The 16,677-nt window shown below is 49.8% G+C and overlaps 8 protein-coding genes across 8 annotated transcripts; 4 read left to right on the top strand and 4 right to left on the bottom strand.

The window, feature by feature from the left end:
• Positions 1 to 114: 114 nt before the first annotated feature.
• HO133_002989 (uncharacterized protein) lies at positions 115 to 1,536 on the bottom strand (the record flags this gene model as incomplete). The annotated part of the gene is made up of 4 exons (XM_037293913.1): positions 115 to 545; positions 603 to 1,179; positions 1,229 to 1,409; positions 1,469 to 1,536. The coding sequence occupies 4 exons, from the start codon at positions 1,534 to 1,536 to the stop codon at positions 115 to 117; spliced, it is 1,257 nt and encodes a 418-aa protein (XP_037149991.1).
• Positions 1,537 to 3,021: 1,485 nt separating this feature from the next.
• HO133_002988 (uncharacterized protein) lies at positions 3,022 to 3,850 on the top strand (the record flags this gene model as incomplete). The annotated part of the gene is made up of 2 exons (XM_037293912.1): positions 3,022 to 3,414; positions 3,485 to 3,850. The coding sequence occupies 2 exons, from the start codon at positions 3,022 to 3,024 to the stop codon at positions 3,848 to 3,850; spliced, it is 759 nt and encodes a 252-aa protein (XP_037149990.1).
• A 3,518-nt stretch (positions 3,851 to 7,368) lies between these two features.
• Positions 7,369 to 8,166, top strand: HO133_002987 (uncharacterized protein; the record flags this gene model as incomplete). The annotated part of the gene is made up of 2 exons (XM_037293911.1): positions 7,369 to 7,759; positions 8,120 to 8,166. 2 exons carry the CDS (start codon positions 7,369 to 7,371, stop codon positions 8,164 to 8,166), a joined length of 438 nt encoding a protein of 145 aa, XP_037149989.1.
• A 1,222-nt stretch (positions 8,167 to 9,388) lies between these two features.
• HO133_002986 (uncharacterized protein) lies at positions 9,389 to 10,329 on the bottom strand (the record flags this gene model as incomplete). The annotated part of the gene is made up of 3 exons (XM_037293910.1): positions 9,389 to 9,970; positions 10,022 to 10,101; positions 10,158 to 10,329. 3 exons carry the CDS (start codon positions 10,327 to 10,329, stop codon positions 9,389 to 9,391), a joined length of 834 nt encoding a protein of 277 aa, XP_037149988.1.
• A 262-nt stretch (positions 10,330 to 10,591) lies between these two features.
• HO133_002985 (uncharacterized protein) lies at positions 10,592 to 11,595 on the top strand (the record flags this gene model as incomplete). Its single annotated transcript, XM_037293909.1, has 3 exons — positions 10,592 to 10,790; positions 10,846 to 11,164; positions 11,265 to 11,595. The coding sequence occupies 3 exons, from the start codon at positions 10,592 to 10,594 to the stop codon at positions 11,593 to 11,595; spliced, it is 849 nt and encodes a 282-aa protein (XP_037149987.1).
• A 462-nt stretch (positions 11,596 to 12,057) lies between these two features.
• On the bottom strand, positions 12,058 to 12,723 carry HO133_002984 (uncharacterized protein; the record flags this gene model as incomplete). Its single annotated transcript, XM_037293908.1, has 2 exons — positions 12,058 to 12,091; positions 12,161 to 12,723. The coding sequence occupies 2 exons, from the start codon at positions 12,721 to 12,723 to the stop codon at positions 12,058 to 12,060; spliced, it is 597 nt and encodes a 198-aa protein (XP_037149986.1).
• A 798-nt stretch (positions 12,724 to 13,521) lies between these two features.
• On the bottom strand, positions 13,522 to 14,176 carry HO133_002983 (uncharacterized protein; the record flags this gene model as incomplete). The annotated part of the gene is made up of 2 exons (XM_037293907.1): positions 13,522 to 13,965; positions 14,051 to 14,176. 2 exons carry the CDS (start codon positions 14,174 to 14,176, stop codon positions 13,522 to 13,524), a joined length of 570 nt encoding a protein of 189 aa, XP_037149985.1.
• Positions 14,177 to 15,246: 1,070 nt separating this feature from the next.
• HO133_002982 (uncharacterized protein) lies at positions 15,247 to 15,768 on the top strand (the record flags this gene model as incomplete). The annotated part of the gene is made up of 1 exon (XM_037293906.1): positions 15,247 to 15,768. One exon carries the CDS (start codon positions 15,247 to 15,249, stop codon positions 15,766 to 15,768), a length of 522 nt encoding a protein of 173 aa, XP_037149984.1.
• Between the last annotated feature and the right edge of the window lie 909 nt (positions 15,769 to 16,677).

The raw sequence follows: 16,677 nt of genomic DNA, 5'->3' as shown, positions 1-16,677 counted from the left end.
TGTGAGGTTGCATACAATTGACTGGGCCACTTCTTTTTTTTGACCGTATTTGATCTGCTACCAAATGCACGAAAATGCTTTTATGTACATACATCGAACCCACTCTATCAAAACTTACAACTGCTCATTCACAAACAGACCCGCCATGCCCTGACCTGTCCCAATGCACATACTCGTCAACAATATCTTCTTCTTCTGTCTTCGGCATTCACTCAGCCCAGTACAGATTTGTCGGGCGCCTGTAGCTCCCAGCGGATGCCCTAACGCAATAGCTCCGCCTCTCACATTCATTTTCGATGGGTCGATACCAAGGACATTTGTGCAGTAGACAGCCATCGAAGCGAAAGCCTCGTTGACTTCGATGATATCGACGTCCTTCTGGAGATTTAGATTGAATTTGCCGAGGAGCTTGGGAATGGCGAGGGAGGGCCCAATACCCATTATACGAGGAGCAACTCCGGCAACAGTGGCGCCGCAGAATTTCGCGAGGATAGGCTGGTTCATCTTTTGGGCGGTGGACCGCTTCATGAGGAGAATGGCGGCCGCTGGCGGAGGGATTAAGAGGGGTAATCAGAGAAAAGCAGTTCGCGAGCAATGCTTACCTCCATCGGTCACTTGGCTAGAATTACCACCTGTGCTCCTATCGCCGTAGGCTGGGAAAGCGGGGCGAATCTTGCTGAGCGACTCGAATGTGGTTCCGTAACGCGGTCCCTCGTCTTTTGTCAATGTGACTTTTTTCTCCTCGCCGGTCTTGGGGTCTTTGATGGTAACGGCAAACGGCACAATCTCGTCGTCAAACCAGCCAGCCTTCTGCGCTCTCTCCGCACGCTGATACGATTCGGCTGCGAATTTGTCTTGCGCTTCCCTTGAAATATCAAAGTCATTGCCCACGTTCTCTGATGTCTGCCCCATGGGTTGCATACAATCCTTGGCATCTTGGTTCTGGAGAAGTGCGTCATGGAAGGGTTTCTCGAGGCGGTCGCCGCCTTCCGACATTGATTCGGCGCCAATGGCAACACCACATTCGATGCTACCGCTACTGATCTGGTTGGCGATATCTTGCACGGCTTTCAGACCGGAGGAGCAGAAGCGGTTGACGGAGGATGCGGCGCTCGTCGTGGGGAAGCCGGCAGCAAGGGAGGCAGCACGGGCGATGTAGGCGGCTTTACCGTTAGATACCTCGTTCATGTCAGTAAGGGCAGTGAGATGGGTCGTGGTCAATACTGACATTTCCGAGGCAAATGTCCTCTACCATCTGCGGGTCGATATTTGACTTCTCGATGACCTTCTTGAGCAGCTGGTAAACTATGAAGTCGAGCGAAGTATCTTTCATGCCGCCTTTAAAGCCTTTGGTCAAGGGCGTCCTTATGGCGAGTGTGATGACTACATCGTCGGCGTTCTTCTGGGTTCTGTTGACAGTTGGTGATCAGCAAATGCAACCGGACTTATGGCGGGGAAAGCGGCGTACATTGCAGACAGTCCGCTCTTGCTGGGGCTGAGGTGGCTGAGGATGGAGTTGAGTCTTTCGGTTGCCATGATTGAGGAGTGTCAGAGTGTCAGAGTGACTGGTGAGGGTATGAATGTAGAGGAAAAGGAAGAGGAAAAGGAAAAGGTTGTAGGATGTGGGGGGAAGAGCGTGACAGAATCACAAAGACAATAAGCCGAGGTTCAATTTGCAAGCTAAACTACGGCAGTTCCTACGTACCAAAGCTCATTCTATACATTCGTGACGTCGGTGAGCTCGCGGGTGACAGAAAAACCTGCGCACACCAAGAAATCCCTTCACCTTGTCAGCTGGAATAACTCAACGAATACCCTCTTTATGAATTACATTTTGCGCAACAGTATATTAGTGTTATCGAAATCTTTAAATCACAACGCAAAACCTTTCTGCTAGGGCTCTTCGTTATGAAATCATCATCAAATTCCTAATTTCAAGGTGTGCAGGTTTTTCTGTCACCCGCGTGGTGAGCTCGTATCAATAAGCGTTGCCTGGATGAGGCAACCAGTTCGATGCATATAATCATTCTCTGGCATGGTGATGGGCTGCTACAAGTCCGTGGACCGCTACATAGTCGTACACCGCGTGGTGACTCTCCTTCTCGGCCTTGCTTGTCGAAAACAAAAAGGGATATACCCACAAGACGAGGCAACCAGTACGAAATTAAACACAACTCTTACAAACATCCTAAGAACCGCCTGCTCCAGTCACGACACCTATGGCAAGCCGCAGCAGGATACGGACGCATGGCGGGCTGTTGCTCGCCACCGGACGAGTCCATCCATCTCTCCGAGCTGACGAAAAGCACAAGCTTTGCTGCGAAAAAGGTTGAAGATGGTCAATAAGACCATTTCTGGCCTTTTATAATTTCTTATGTCCTTTGGCCCAAGATGGAGTTATGTTGCTGCTCAAGTACTGGAGCAGAACCCGGGGATGTCTCTAGTGGAGGCAGGAGAGAAGCAAACCCGAACAGCAATCTGTCCATTGTGAAGTGGCCATCTCGCTCATTTGTGTTACTTCTCCTCCGCGGCGAACCCGTCTTGAAAGTGCGCTCTGAGCTTGACATAACCATTTTCTGAGGGTAAAGAAGCCCAACTCACGTCTTCGTGCTGATTTGAAAGTCGGCTTCTGCGTTGACTTGCCTAGCGCTAGTAGTCCTTCACTGCGAAACTCACGTGCTGCATGCTAAGATTCTTAACATCTTAACGTCCGACGATCACATACTTTTTTAGATCCAACCCACGTCAATTCCTCGTTTCTTACTTCCCTCCACTATCCCAATATTTACACTCGCTAGTTCTCTAAGTCGATTCACGCGGTCACCAGCGTTTATCCATGAACGACCAAGTCAAAGTGAGGCTTACAGGCTTTCATTGTGAGGCTTATCCATTTCCTAGCTGTCAATACGTGAGCTGGCAACTTCGCAAGGACGCCGCAATCTCGGACCCATCATCAAACTTCAAGGGAACAAAAAGCTTCCATCATTACTCGGTATACGTTGACCTTCTTGGATGTACAGCATGAGCCAAGACCCTGTGTATCTCAGGTTTCTTGAGTCATTCGGACCAGGCATGACTGCAGCATCTCAAGTCTTCGCCATCCCGGAGCTTCTGGAAAGTATCCTACTCCACCTTCCTGAACGCGATCTGCTACTTGCGCAGCGTGTCAAAAAGGCTTTCCGAGATGCCACTACCGCTTCCTTGCATCTGCAACGAAAGCTATTTTTGACAGCTGATGCCAAGCTGGATGACGAGCTGGTCCCCGAGTGGAAGTGGAATCCGTTCATTGACATCTTCAGGCCCGGAAAAGGCTGCACTTACCCAATGCCTGACTTGCCAAGATCAACGTATATGATCAGCTGGTGTATCTGGCGAAACGCAAACGTGGAAAGCACGATGAGTATCGATGAATTCGTACGTGACCCTCGAGTCCCGCGATTCCCATTCACTGATGGACATTAAGATCGTGCTGTTTTCGGTACAGCTTGATTTGAAGTCTCTTAGGAACGCCGACTACTCTTCCGCCTCTTGGAAACGTATGCTCTTCACGCAACCTGCGCTTCGCGAAATGCAAATGCGGAACGTCCTTTTATGTCGTCACGACTTTACCTTCTATCCTATACATAAGATAGAGGACGTTAAGGGAGTGCAGACGGGGCAGTTGATTGTGATCGCTTGGCAAGGTCATGCGCCGGCTACAATGGATCACAGCATCATTACAGAATTTGAACATCGAGGTAAACCTAGGCTCTGGATACGGATGTTTAATCTGCCCCAGTTCGGAGATATAACCGGTAATCATCCAACTCCCCTCAAAGGCGGTACCTCACCGGTTTATAGACCACTCTAGTCATTGGCTATCGAGCAGCATACGTTCAACCGAGTCGGGGGGCAGGTTTGACAGGGATGTGGACCCCATCCTAACATTCATCTGAACATGCTGGATGTAGGCAATCGAGCAAAAGCGTTTCGAGCAAAGCCACTTCGTGCGGAATGATAGATAGGTCGCTTATCGAGAGACACTACGATGAATTATAGCTCACCCCAAGTAGCCTCACATCGCCTACCCTTACAGAATACCTTTGTCGCCTATGCTGGAATATCTTTGCTAATATTCACTTCAAGGTATCAATTACAACCCTCTCGCTACTCGTCCTCTAGCAGTCCCATCTATCTCTTTACCAATGTGCATTTCATTGATGTCCTGGTGCACTTAACTCAACGACATATATTTTGCCAGCCATTTTAGCGGTCCTTAGTAAGTCAGATTAGGAAGGCACCATGAAACGCTATCAACACTTGCATTTCGTTGGCGTTGGCGTCATGCGTGCCACTGTACATACATTTTCTGGACCTTTAATCTCTTCTTTTTACATATGTTCTTGACACGACCTGCCGTAAACAAGATGTATGTCGATTCACCCAGAAGCGATTCTGGGTGCACCCAACTATACGGGCCCGTGGTGAACACGAACGGCGTGACCATGGGGGACATTCGAAGCTCGGAGCGGGTTGAGAAAGAAGTGGCAATCAGATGTGTGAGAGGTGACAGCACTACCATTCGTGTACGGGTCTTCAAGATCCTGTCCGGAAGCCGGAGAAGAATTTCACACTCTCGGCTTCAGCAGACTAACAAACGATAAAAGAACGATTTGTTCTGGGTTTCAGAACGCACGCTTGTGGAGTTCACCTGATTACGCAAGTCTGCGCAATGTCTCTTTGGCGGATCATGAAGAATCGTTGACGAAGTTTCGGAGGATGAGTAAAAATCCCACCAAGGCCAAAGTATAGAAATATCGAGGCGGCCAGTAAGATCGCAGCACGTGATCAATGTAGAATTGTATAACGCAAATCCAGGGCTGGGTCCAAAACTTTCATTTTTCTTCACTCATCATCAATTCTTCCTCTTAAATTCCCGTTGTCAACCGTGATGACTTGAGTGTTCCGTAAGCTCACCACATCTACGCTGCTGAGCGACACCGTCTCCAACACAACGAAGCCAGTGTAGCTACGGTGAACATCATTAGAGCCGAGACTGTGTGAGCTAGGGGCAGTGAAGACATGACTAGACCTTAGCTGACAAACCATCCTAGCACGGCGGGACAACCGCAAAACATCAGCCATGCTTCCGTCCACCGAGACCTTTGGTATCCCTGAGCTGCTTGGAATGATCTTGGAATACAATAGACCACAAGATCTACTCCTTTGGCAACGAGTCAACAAGACGTGGCAAGCAACTATCCAGAGATCGCCTCCAATCCAGGAGAAGCTTTACTTCAGAATCAAACCTTGCAAAGGTGAGTATGAGCCGAAGCACGCTGTTTGGAACCCCTTCATGGGCTCCTTTTGCAAAAATACTACGGCCCCTGGGATTGGCGTCAAATCGCCAAGAATGCCTTCAGTGAAAAAGCCAGCTATCCGACAGCATCATGGAAGCGGATATTCATGACCAAACCCGCCATCACTGAGCTGGGATTGTATGCGGTTAGTGGTTGGGAGAGAAATAAATACATCAAGCCAATTGCTTGTGGGTCTCGAATCACGATCGGCCAGCTGGTAGACGCCCAGGAGAAGAGAGACCTTCTTCATGCTGATTACGATGAGGATAGACCCATGAAGATTTGTAAATAATCACAGGCGTAATAGAGTAAGAAGGAGACACACTTGCTCACCGTGACTTCCAAGTCTTCTGATCGGGACAGTCATACAGCAAGACGAACAACCAGCGGCACACGCCGGAACAAACACCCCGCAGACAGGATGGAAGGGTCGGACAGATGGAAGAGCCTTCTTGCAGGACTGTTCGGTGCTGGAAAGCTGCAAAGTTCGAAGTGGAGCTTGGTCCGATGGCTGAACTGTCAACACTTGAGCCTTTTCACCACCACCGGTCATCCAACATTGGTACCATAACATCAGGCAATGTGGACAATGGAAGCGATAACTTGAAGTGAATGTGCAATCAGAAACTCCGTTCCAGACAGTCCGTCCTATTAAAACCATCGAAAGTCACGGGGCCAACGTCATCGGGCATCATGGCCCCAGGGCCTAGATCTCGTGACCAAGCAACGTTGATCTTCCGTCCTTCCTCACCGTCTCACCAAGCTTCTCCGAACTCTTTGCTTGGTCTCTTTGCTCACTCGCACCAGCCTTACGCTCATTCTCTCCCACATTAGACAAGAGTAAGCCGTTCATCGCCAAATAATCACCCATGACTCCAACGGCCCCGAAACCTGGCAGTCCAGAGCCACATTGTGGCGCAGAGCCAGCCGTATCTCTACCTACCAACTTCTCAAATCTCCCAGCGCAGGATCGAGCCACGCGTTCTTCGACCCAGGCCCTGAACCTGCCAGAACCCTTGGAGATGTTTTCGCTGCTTGCATAGTACCAGCCTAGGATATACTCTTTCAACAACGCATTAACAAGAAATAGCACCGGGTCGTCAAGGGTACGCCCAGTCTTCAGCGGAAGCTGTTCCTCCGCGCAGATGTCTGGGACATAAGCGTTGAGCTCTCAGTTCTGGAGTGAAATCCTTTCCTGTCTCACTTGGGCGAGGGAATACCACTACCCGTGGAAACATATTACGGAGGACCCCCCATACTATACAAATCTCAGCATAAAGATCATGGAAGCGTACAACAACCCCACGGCCTCTTGGAAGAGAGCACGTTCGTTACCTACTTACCTAGCTAGCTGCCGTGTGCACGTGCAAATTTCCTATAACGACGGGCGTGTATTTGCACGTGCGTGAAAGAGCGAGACGGGATGGACTCTGGGCTAGATCATGACTTGGCACGAGGGGCTCGTTCGCGAGATCATAGGTCCTCAAGTCTCAACTCTAATTGAAGTTCCAGGCCTCCAAGACGAGATTTGCCTCGCTGTTCAAGACCTGTGGAGCCTAGTGTTGAGGGATGCTGGTCGCTTGTTACCACCCCAGAGCATTGCATCGGGTGCGAAAGAGACATGCCGAGGCGGTGAGAGAGGTCGATCGACCCTTGCTAGACAAATAGAATTTGATAGTCTAGTAGCTCCAAACATTCGTCCAAGCCTGCTGTTCTTCGATACAAACAGAGACCTCGATGAAAGTTTTAAAAGTTTCTGATCTCTTGAAGTGCGTCAATCCTGAATGTAAATGCACCGGTTCAGTAGATTGAAAGGAGTCTCTCGTCGGTGCCCGCCTCAACACTTCCCGAAATTTAGCGTCATCGAGCGTCGGCTGAAGCGCCCAAGCCGAGTGCAGCCGAGTGTCTTCAAAAACCTGCTCGACTCTTCGTCTTCGCATTCTGCAATTCAAATCTCGATCAACCTCTCTCTAGGATAGAGCCCATTGTGCTCCCGTCTATGCAAATGTCGAATTCAGCTGAGCCAGACATGCCCCCAAGCACGATCGTACTAATGCTCCCAGAGCTCCTCGAGATGATCCTGTCCTACGCCGCCGAGGAAGACCTACTCTTCCAGCAACGCGTCAACATGACGTGGCGATGGATCATTAACACGTCTCCGAAGCTACAAGGAAAGCTGTTCCTCTTATCGAAGGTCCCTGAAGGCGATGTCGACCTGACCGGCTTAGAGTGGAATCCCTTGCTCCACCACTTGGGTGGAAGGAAAGACGACTTGGAGGGACATGATAGATGCCGGTCGACGGACGTAAAGATCCTGGAGATGTTCGACTACCCCGGTGCATCTTGGCAGAGGATGTTCATCACTCGACCGGCGATTGGTGGGCTGTTGATGCGCGATGTGGTAGCGCACCCACTCAATAGTCGCTCTCTTTGTACATTGTGGATAGATAAAGGGATAACGATGGGTGATGTGTGGGAATTCCAGAAAATGCACAGGATGTATCCTCACCTCAGAAATGGGGAGGGAAGGATGCCCCTCCATCTCTGTGCTCCATGTTGTACGCGCTCGGGTTCCCCCCCTTCCATCATCATCTTTCGACAGCTAACAATATATAGCCATCTCTGAGGGAGACATGTTCGAGGTCTTAGATTGCCCACTATGGGGCGGCACGAAGCAGTATCGCTTCCCAATATGCGATTACGACATCGGTAGTGGTAGTGGTGCCCATGTAATCCGGATTCCCGAGGGAACATGCGATGTTTATAGCTGTTGTTAACAGGCCAGGCACGGTCGGAAGGGAAACAGGACGCTGCTTGGCTCGATTGATTCTAGCATTTCTGCCTTTTCGAACGCATGCAAAGATAAATCAGCCTTCGGATCTCTGGAAAATCTCCGTAGGTGACAGGGTTAGAGAGAAGGGTCTGCTACATCATCTAATATCTCTCTGAATAAAAGCCATCTCCTCTCATCCATAGCTCATCAGGGCATGTCCGCTTTTCATCAGTTCGCTTGACGGAACAACTTACTGACGTCTGGTAAATCTGACCACCTTCACCAACCATGTTCGACGAAACATGGATCGAGCCGTCGTAAGACATGAAGCCCGCTTAGATTGGTTCATCTTGCGTCCGGATCTGAGACATCCAGGTTGTAGTTCAACCTGAAGCGAGTGATTTGATCGGCGAAAGACTGAATCCGGTTGGACGCCATTTCTCGATAAACGCTATGGAAGGGTTGTTGGTCGGATCCAATACACATCCCAAGCCAAGCCAAGTGTTGTCCCACTGTCAAGAGTAGGCATGCGAAAAGTCAACTTGGTTGACGGCGTTCTGCGTAACTCTTTGACTGGACGGCGGAGGGGACTGCAGGAAGGGCTATTTTCGGAGTTGGAGCAAGGCTGGATAGGAGTACTGGCAGGAGTAACCATTTTTGAACCCAGCATGAAAGGCCTTTTCGTAACCCTCGGGCCTCAATGGTCTTAGTCGAGCGATTTCTCTCGAGCCAAACAGTTGTTAAAGCATGTTAGAAGGCGCTCGCGCCGCAGAGACGCTTTGAAGTCAACCGTCAACACTCTGAGCAAGCCCCTTTTCACCCCTTCTATGCTCTCCGTCCCCCACCTTTGAAATTTCTCCCGCTCCACCTCCTCACCACGACGCGGTGAAGCGCTATACCTATTTGAGGTTTACAACCCGGCTGTCTTTGAAACACGGTAAACAAATGCTCAGAAAAATAATAGATTTGAAGACGCTACATGTGACGCTAGTGGTCCGGTTGATTGAGTCCAGTCATCAACCACCCCTATACGATTCTCATCTTTCACGAGCACATAGCCACCGCCGGGTGAAGATCCTAAGATACCGGGTCAACGAAGTAAGAGAGTACTGATGTCCTCTTAGATATCGATGATCCCAGAGGTGGGTGTCTCTAGCGCGAAATAAGCGAGATCCACGGCATGCTAGTCAATCTTCGATCGATGCCGTTAAGGCAAGAGGACAAGTTGATGAGTTTCATTGCTCCTAGAAGTCTCGCCACCATGGAGATGCAGAGCTTAGCGTCCAGGTTTTCTGGCAGTCTCAAGAGTAAACAAGACTCTTTCCGAGGTCTCCACCTCCACAATTTCCGCTCTGATGTGGTTGCTCGTACTCATTTGGGTACCAAATTCGGTGCGCCAGTCTGTTACATCCCATTCGAAACCGTGCATCGTAACTTTTGATGGCCTTCCAATTGGTATAACACCAACATTCTCAGTGAAATGCCTCGGTCCCACTGGAGCATGGATTCTGTTCTTCCCCTTTTCCAAAAGAAACATCACGCTTTCCGCTGTGATAAGGTACAAATCGCCAATCATCGATGGAAAATCTTGGGAGCTTGTGTAAAGATGATGTAGTTGAGAGAAGGCCTGATCGGCCCTGCCACCAAGGCTTCCGAAGATCGCTACGTCCACTCCTCTCCGAGGAGATTCGTATTCATCTTCTGTTTCGACTATTTGATCTCTTATATACTTCAGGCATTTTGTTAGGTCTGTTGAATACTGATCTGGGTCTTTGATGATCTTTACGTCTTGGCTTCGATAGTGTTCCTCGACGTCGAGACGTAAAGAGTCCAAGTCTCCGCATATGGCGTTGGGGAACTAGAACTTTGGTCAACAAAGAAATAACCAACAAAGACTCGAATGACAGACACAGATGGTTTTTTCTTTTCCCGCAAGGTGCAAATCATGAAGTCTATTTGCTCCGCCATCGGCACATACAATGCAACGAGCTGACCTATTATATCAGCCATGAAACCCGAATCTCTTGCCTTAATATGATGCATACCTTCGATACAGACATCAACTAGAAGATTTCTGTTCTCCAATGGGTTATTGAGTATTATAACAGTGTGTTGCTTGACTTCATCAGGCCCAAATGGTCCATCACCCGAGCCATGGATGTGGCCGTGGGTGAAGCGTGCTGGATGCCATAGTTTGGGGTTCTGATCTTGGACCATGCTTGCCCTACCTGCTGAGAGCTCTATTCAACGTAATTTTTTCAAAGATTACATGGCTTAAACATAACAAACGAGAACTAATTATATCCCCCTCGATCTAAGAGAAGAGTCTTGGCAACATCTCGTCAATCGTCATGGCAGACCGGACGGAAATTTCCGCTGACAAAACATCTCGTACCAAAAAGTTGCTACTCACCTTCAGCTACTCTGACTGCACCTGCAACATCAGGTTTCCTCGATGTCCTTCCTTCCAGCTTCCACAATGATAAGACAAGCACCCCGTTGCCTCTTCCGCGCTCCTATCCCTTCCCTCCGCTCCACCCCAACGCGCCGCTTCCTTTCCACCGCGCCACCAGCGCAACAGACGCGGAGCTGGAAAAACTACGCAACGAGGTTGGGGTTGGCAGTTGGAGTGATATATTATTACAATACAAGCACCTTGTTCGCCGAAGAACCTCCATGTTCGCTCCCTAAGTACCCCCTTTCAATTCCTCAAGACTAACAACAATTCCCCAGTCGCAGTCCCTCCTCCGAGCAGCCCCTCCGACGAAACCTCTGTCCCAACCCTTGAATCGGTAAAGCCGAATCGCCAAGACAGACCTCCCCTTCCCACGCCTCCGCCAAAGTCTACGGAACCGGAAACACTTGAAGAAACAGAGCAACAAGCCTCACAAGAGGGTGCCTTCAATGAAGAGACCGGCGAGATACATTGGGATTGCCCATGCTTAGGGGGTATGGCGTACGGGCCGTGCGGGGAGCAGTTCAGGGGGGCGTTTAGCTGTTTTGTGTTTTCGAAGGCGGAGCCGAAGGGGATGGATTGTATTGACAATTTCAAGTGAGTTCGTCCTATCTTTGACGCGCTGAGAATCTTGAGGAGGACGAATTGGAAATGAGAAAAAGAAGATGGGGAATGAGGGCTGACTCTGGAGTGACAGGACGATGCAAGATTGTTTCCGCGGACACCCCGAAATCTACGGCTCCGAACTCGAAGAATACGACGCCCCCCCACCCGACGAAGGTGCCCCGTCTCCAGAGTCGGGCGATGGACCAATACCAACAGCCGCGACGTCAGCTGTACCTGCGTCGCAATCACCGCCGTCGTCATCTCCAGATCCTGTGGCCTCGGGAGCAGGTATTAGTGATACAGACCGCGCACAAGCTGCGAAGCGGCAAGTGGAGAGTGAGCATGGCGAGCCGACGAGTGAGAGCGATGAGATGGTACCGAAGGCGGCACATGATGCTACGGGTGCTAGTGTTAGGAAGTGAAGGCTTTGGAAAAGGTGTATTGTACTGTATGACAAAGCATTGAGCGGCATTTACATGGAAAGAAAAGTAGGGGCGAGTAAATGAAAGTTTGGCAGATTTGTGTTAGAGCATTAATCTCCTGGTATAGGAGGTACTCATGGGCACCTTGTAAATTATGGGCATCGGCACTGCGATCTCCTCTCCGCATATAGAGCTTGCGAGCATACATTCGGGATTGTAGAGAATATTAGTCAGGACGACTTGAGTGATCGGGCAAGGTCCACAAAGCTGTGATCAGACAGCACTTGATAGTACTACACCATATGTCATATCACTGACGGCATGGCGACTAAGCAATCCCAAGCTACCTAGCGCTCTGACCAAGGAAATCGAAATGAGTCGAGTATGATTGTCGAAAAGCACACGCAACCGCCCATCCTGGCGTCTCCTCCCTATGGCACCCTCGGCGTTCCCCACGCACGTCTACTTCTTGGGGTACTTGTTCTTGAACAGGTATCTGCTGCAGTGTCAGCAATCGATCATTGCAACAGCTCAGATATCCAACAGAAGGCAAGACAATACTCACTGGCTCAAATAGTAGTCGCCCACAGCCAACACGCCCACGACTCCAGCGGTGATGGCCGCGATTTGCCAATCTAGCTCTCCCTTCACATGCTTGGTGTATGCTCCATATCCCAATGCCGCGCTTCCAGCGACTATCAACACGCCGTTGGCAATGACAACTGGATTGTCCCTGTTCTCATTCAGGTCCTGTCCAGCACTCTTAATCTCCTTCTTGGCCTCCTTTGCATTCTTCTCCGCACTCTTCTTCGCCGAACTGTAGTTCTTGCTTGCGGAGTCTGCGAAATCGGAAGACTTCTCTTTGGTATAGTCGGCTGCCTCTCTGGCCTTCTCTTTGGCGGTCTGGGCGTAGTCGGAGGATTTCTCTTTGGTGGTTTCGGCAGCTTCGGAGGACTTTTGCTTGGTTTTATCGGCGGCTTCAGAGGTCTTCTCCTTTGCTTGGTCGGCGGTCTCGGAGGCTTCTGATTCAAGATGCTGTGAGTCTACATTGGTGAAGGAGGAAGACGAGGAGTTTAAAGAAGGGGGTGCTGGCGCACGGCTACCGTTTGGCATGTCAGTATTTGGCATTCTGGGTATAATGTGTCAGTGTTTGTATGGGGAGGGATGGATGATTTGCGGGCTTTGGCAGTGATATTTGCACGAGCTGTGAAGAGGATATGTTGACGCGATGTGCAGAGCCAGAACATGGGGAAGGGTACTGCTCCTTGAAAGAAAATATGTTGCGTACGCCTGCAAACTGTTAGTCACGAGACCGTGCAAGCGAGACGGACTTTTGCATACTTCTTCAGGTGACTGCTTGGGTCCCTTCTGTGCAGCTTGTGCGTACGACATGTCTGTTGTTGTTATAATATTCAAAGCTTGAGAGCAAGGAGTGTCTGCTGTTCACGCTTAGCACCACGCGATAAGGACGTCCACGCATATGATGCCTGCCTTTTGATGGTATGTAATTGAGCTGTTGCTTGGAAGGACGATGTGCAGAGATTTTGTTGAAGTAGCGATGAGTTGTTTGACTTTGGAGGTCTCGTGCAAATCCAAGCTTGAGACTTGCAGCGCTGGCCTTGGCGAAATGACATCGGTTCGCGCCTACCGCGCGCTACGACTTCTCCCGATGCGACGCAATTGAGCAATCTACAGCAAGGCTGCAAGAGGGATTGAGAAACAGAGAGCAGCCACCCTATCTACTTTGGACTTCTCCATGTTAAGAAGGCCAGACTAGAAACCGTCTATGAAGCCGTTCAACGTGCGTATGGATCCGTTAGAAACTGCACTAATACCTAACAGCGAAATTGTCTGGCCCCAACGCCATGCTCAAGTTGGAGTTGCCTTAAAGCGATAGTGTACAGTGGCTGTCCTTTTTGTTTCCTCTTACCGAAGGTAATGTATGACTAGCCAGCAGAATGCAAAGAATATAATCGCGCCAGCCCCAAAGATCCATCTGTCTTGCCTCGATCTCCTCTCAACCATCCTAATCGTATCACCACTTATACCTAGTGTGTTGGCCACACTGTACAGCTTCTTTTGTGTTCCTTTCAACATTTCTCTTTGGTCTCCCAAATCACCCAAGACCGCTCGTCCTCGTTCAAGATACTCATCCAGTGCAGCATTTGTTGAAGACATGAAGGTCTGCTCACGCAGAGCGTGTGTTTCTCGGGTGTAGTCTTGTGGAGCGGCGCCAAAAGACAAGGATTGAGGTTTAGGGGGAGCAAAGGTTGAGTTTTGAGCCAGGCTGGATTGCGAGTAGGGGTTTTCGGGCGTTGCGGTATGATGCGGGCGACGACCAAGGAGCTCAGTGCGGTTTTGGGCCGTTTGCTGCAGCCGAGCGAGCATTAGCAATGGGAAAACAAGAATCTATTCGGCGATTGGATCGCTGTAGCAATGCATCAGAACGCCTTACACTGTCGTCTCTATCCTTTCTTAAGCGATCAAAACTCTGCCTATAGTCTGCCAACTCGATCCGGAAATTCTTCAGGCGTTCATGGGCCTTTTCTTGTTTGCTTGGAATAAGCTCCTTCTTCGCCATTTCTGCATAGTCGTCTATTGTGCGAGACAGTGAAGTAAGTGAGGCAGATATTTGGCCTATGTGATTTGGTCAATTTGGATGCTATTTGACGAGATCATCTGGCCTCGCTGACCTTGCAGTGCGGGCGACGAAGTGCCTGGTGCATCGGCGAAGGCATCGAGGTCGCGGCGTAGAGAAGATGACTGCTTGAGAGCAGAGTTAAAGAGGGTGTTCTATCTTCGCTGTCAGGACAACCTTGCTTTCCAGATTGGAGCTTTACAAACCATATTGACAGGGAGGAAGGGGATCGCATTCGCAACACGTTTCGAATCCGTGGACTAGCGCGGAGTGAGAGGGCCCTTGACGGGAGCACCCGCCGCCAGTGGCTCATGCAGATGTGCCCTCAGTCCCTGATTCTAGACCTTTCAGATAAGAGATTCCAGCTGCTGGAAACAACTTCGGCGATGATCGCAGTCTTTGGAGAGAAGGAAACAAGGCAACACAAGATGTGCAAGGTGCTGGCTCGATTCTATGTCCTGTCTCCGGGCAGGAGCGTGCAATTTCCCCCGCGCTCTCGGCGATTTACTTGGAAAGAAAGTACAGGTCTCAGACTGCTGAGAATGCCAGGTTTTATTTGGATCCAATTAACTTCTTAAAATGACGATGAAATACCTCCCTCCCAACTCACTTTCAACTATACTTCGATCATGATTTCCATAGTCTCCTACTTCCCTCACAGACCTGAGAGTCTTGCATAAGCCTATCCTCTGACCCTGTGGAAAGCCGCCAGGTCTGAATATCGGTAGAGGATCAACAAGCTTTCAGCTCGCGTTCACCGATTAAATATACACTCCTTCTTTGGTGAGTCTGCCACAAATTGAGGTGCTTACCCATTGGAGTCACACATCATCTACGGTGGCTAACCAGCAATTGTGTCCAAGGCTTCGACTTTGTACTGTCCTAAACTCTGCGAGGCAGGCATCTGCCCAACACTCTCGTCAGATTCAGCAGAGGACCATCCAGCGATTTATTCTACCACGAAGGTCGTCCTCTATATCAGACCATATTGCTCACATCCTACCTTCGCCACCATGCATCCCGCAATCTCGAAATCCTACATCGTGCCGGCTATTTTCCTCAACCCGGTCCTTTTCCTCCTGAGTCTCAACACCGTACTCTCACGTGTTCTACCACCAATCTTAGTGGACGCTGCCAAACAACCGCCGCCATACTCTACCTTCGGTCCTTCAGCCCAACATCCCCATCTCAACGTCCACGCTTCAGAAAAGCTCTGTTGGAGCTACACCTTCTTGATCGTCTGTGCGCAGCTGGCAGCTTTCGAAAGGGTCAGTGGATGCAGGGAAGCGGGTAAAGTGAAAGCAGGGATGAAGGGGGAGCGTGCCCGGGTGAAGAATGGTGCTCGTAAGGAAATTGGGAAAGCTGTCTCTCTGAACGGCAATGGCCACGCCATTGGGATTGTTGAGCATGTTTCGGAGACTCCACTGTACGAAGATCAAGAGGATGGTTCACTTGGATCAGACCCGAAACTGTGGCGTCCCGAAGCGAGCGACGAGGACCCTATTAATACTAGCGATTCAGAGACTATACTTTGATGTTCTCTAAGGCCTCTTACCCATAGCGTGGCGTTTCGGACTGCAAAGAGAAGTGGAAGTTTCAGGCCATCATATTGGGCGACTAAGTGCGTTTCATGAGAATTCATGGATCGAACCACCGGGCGCAAAAGGGGTTGCTGGGAGGAACATTCATAGCAGAAGCAGCCATTGGTTGGGAGGTTGGAAGCCTAGAAATACCCTTTATGCAGCAGCGAAAGAAACCTTTGAATCTCCGCAACTTCCACGTCGTCATTATCTCATCTATGGCTCATCTTTGATGCTGGAGAGAGTGCACTGATCAAACTCCGAGACCGGCTGTGAAAACATTTTACCCATTTTTGGTCAAGACAAGGCTTCTTATTTCCACCTTCTCGCATTAGCACATATGCGAAGGTGTCCCAGCACGACAACAATCCCGAGACAGTATGCACAGTCAAAGCGTTAAGGTAAAAACAGAGTAGCGAAGTATCCTGATTGGTCCACTTCACAAAGAAACAAGGCAATTCTGTCATGCTGCTTCCCGTGAAAAGTAAATGATAGCCCACAAGTAAGTCGAGAAAATTCAGCTTTGAACTTCCGGGCGATCACATGTGCAAGTTGTACGAATAGGATCCCCTTAATAGAGTTCGTTGAGAAGGTCGCTGTGAGTGTGAGGTGTCAAAAGATCGTGGAGCCGTTGACCAGCCCGTAAGGCTGAGACCCTTGTCCGTTCCTTCATCTCTATGAAGCGCTAACGGCCCCCTTAAGCCAAAAATCTTGCACTTCTGGACGGCAACAGAAACCACGACACGCCTGTCATATCCTCCCTACATATCGTTCACATATCGTTGTGGCATCATTCGCTTGCTCACTTCTCATTGCGTGGGAACATTCGTTTGCGCAATTGGTGTTTCGACCTCAGAAGGTAAG

The sequence above is a fragment of the Letharia lupina genome, assembly GCF_014066315.1.
Source record: "Letharia lupina isolate WasteWater1 chromosome Unknown contig_16, whole genome shotgun sequence".
Taxonomy (NCBI): Eukaryota; Fungi; Ascomycota; class Lecanoromycetes; order Lecanorales; family Parmeliaceae; genus Letharia; species Letharia lupina.
This window is presented reverse-complemented; position numbering and strand designations above follow the sequence as displayed.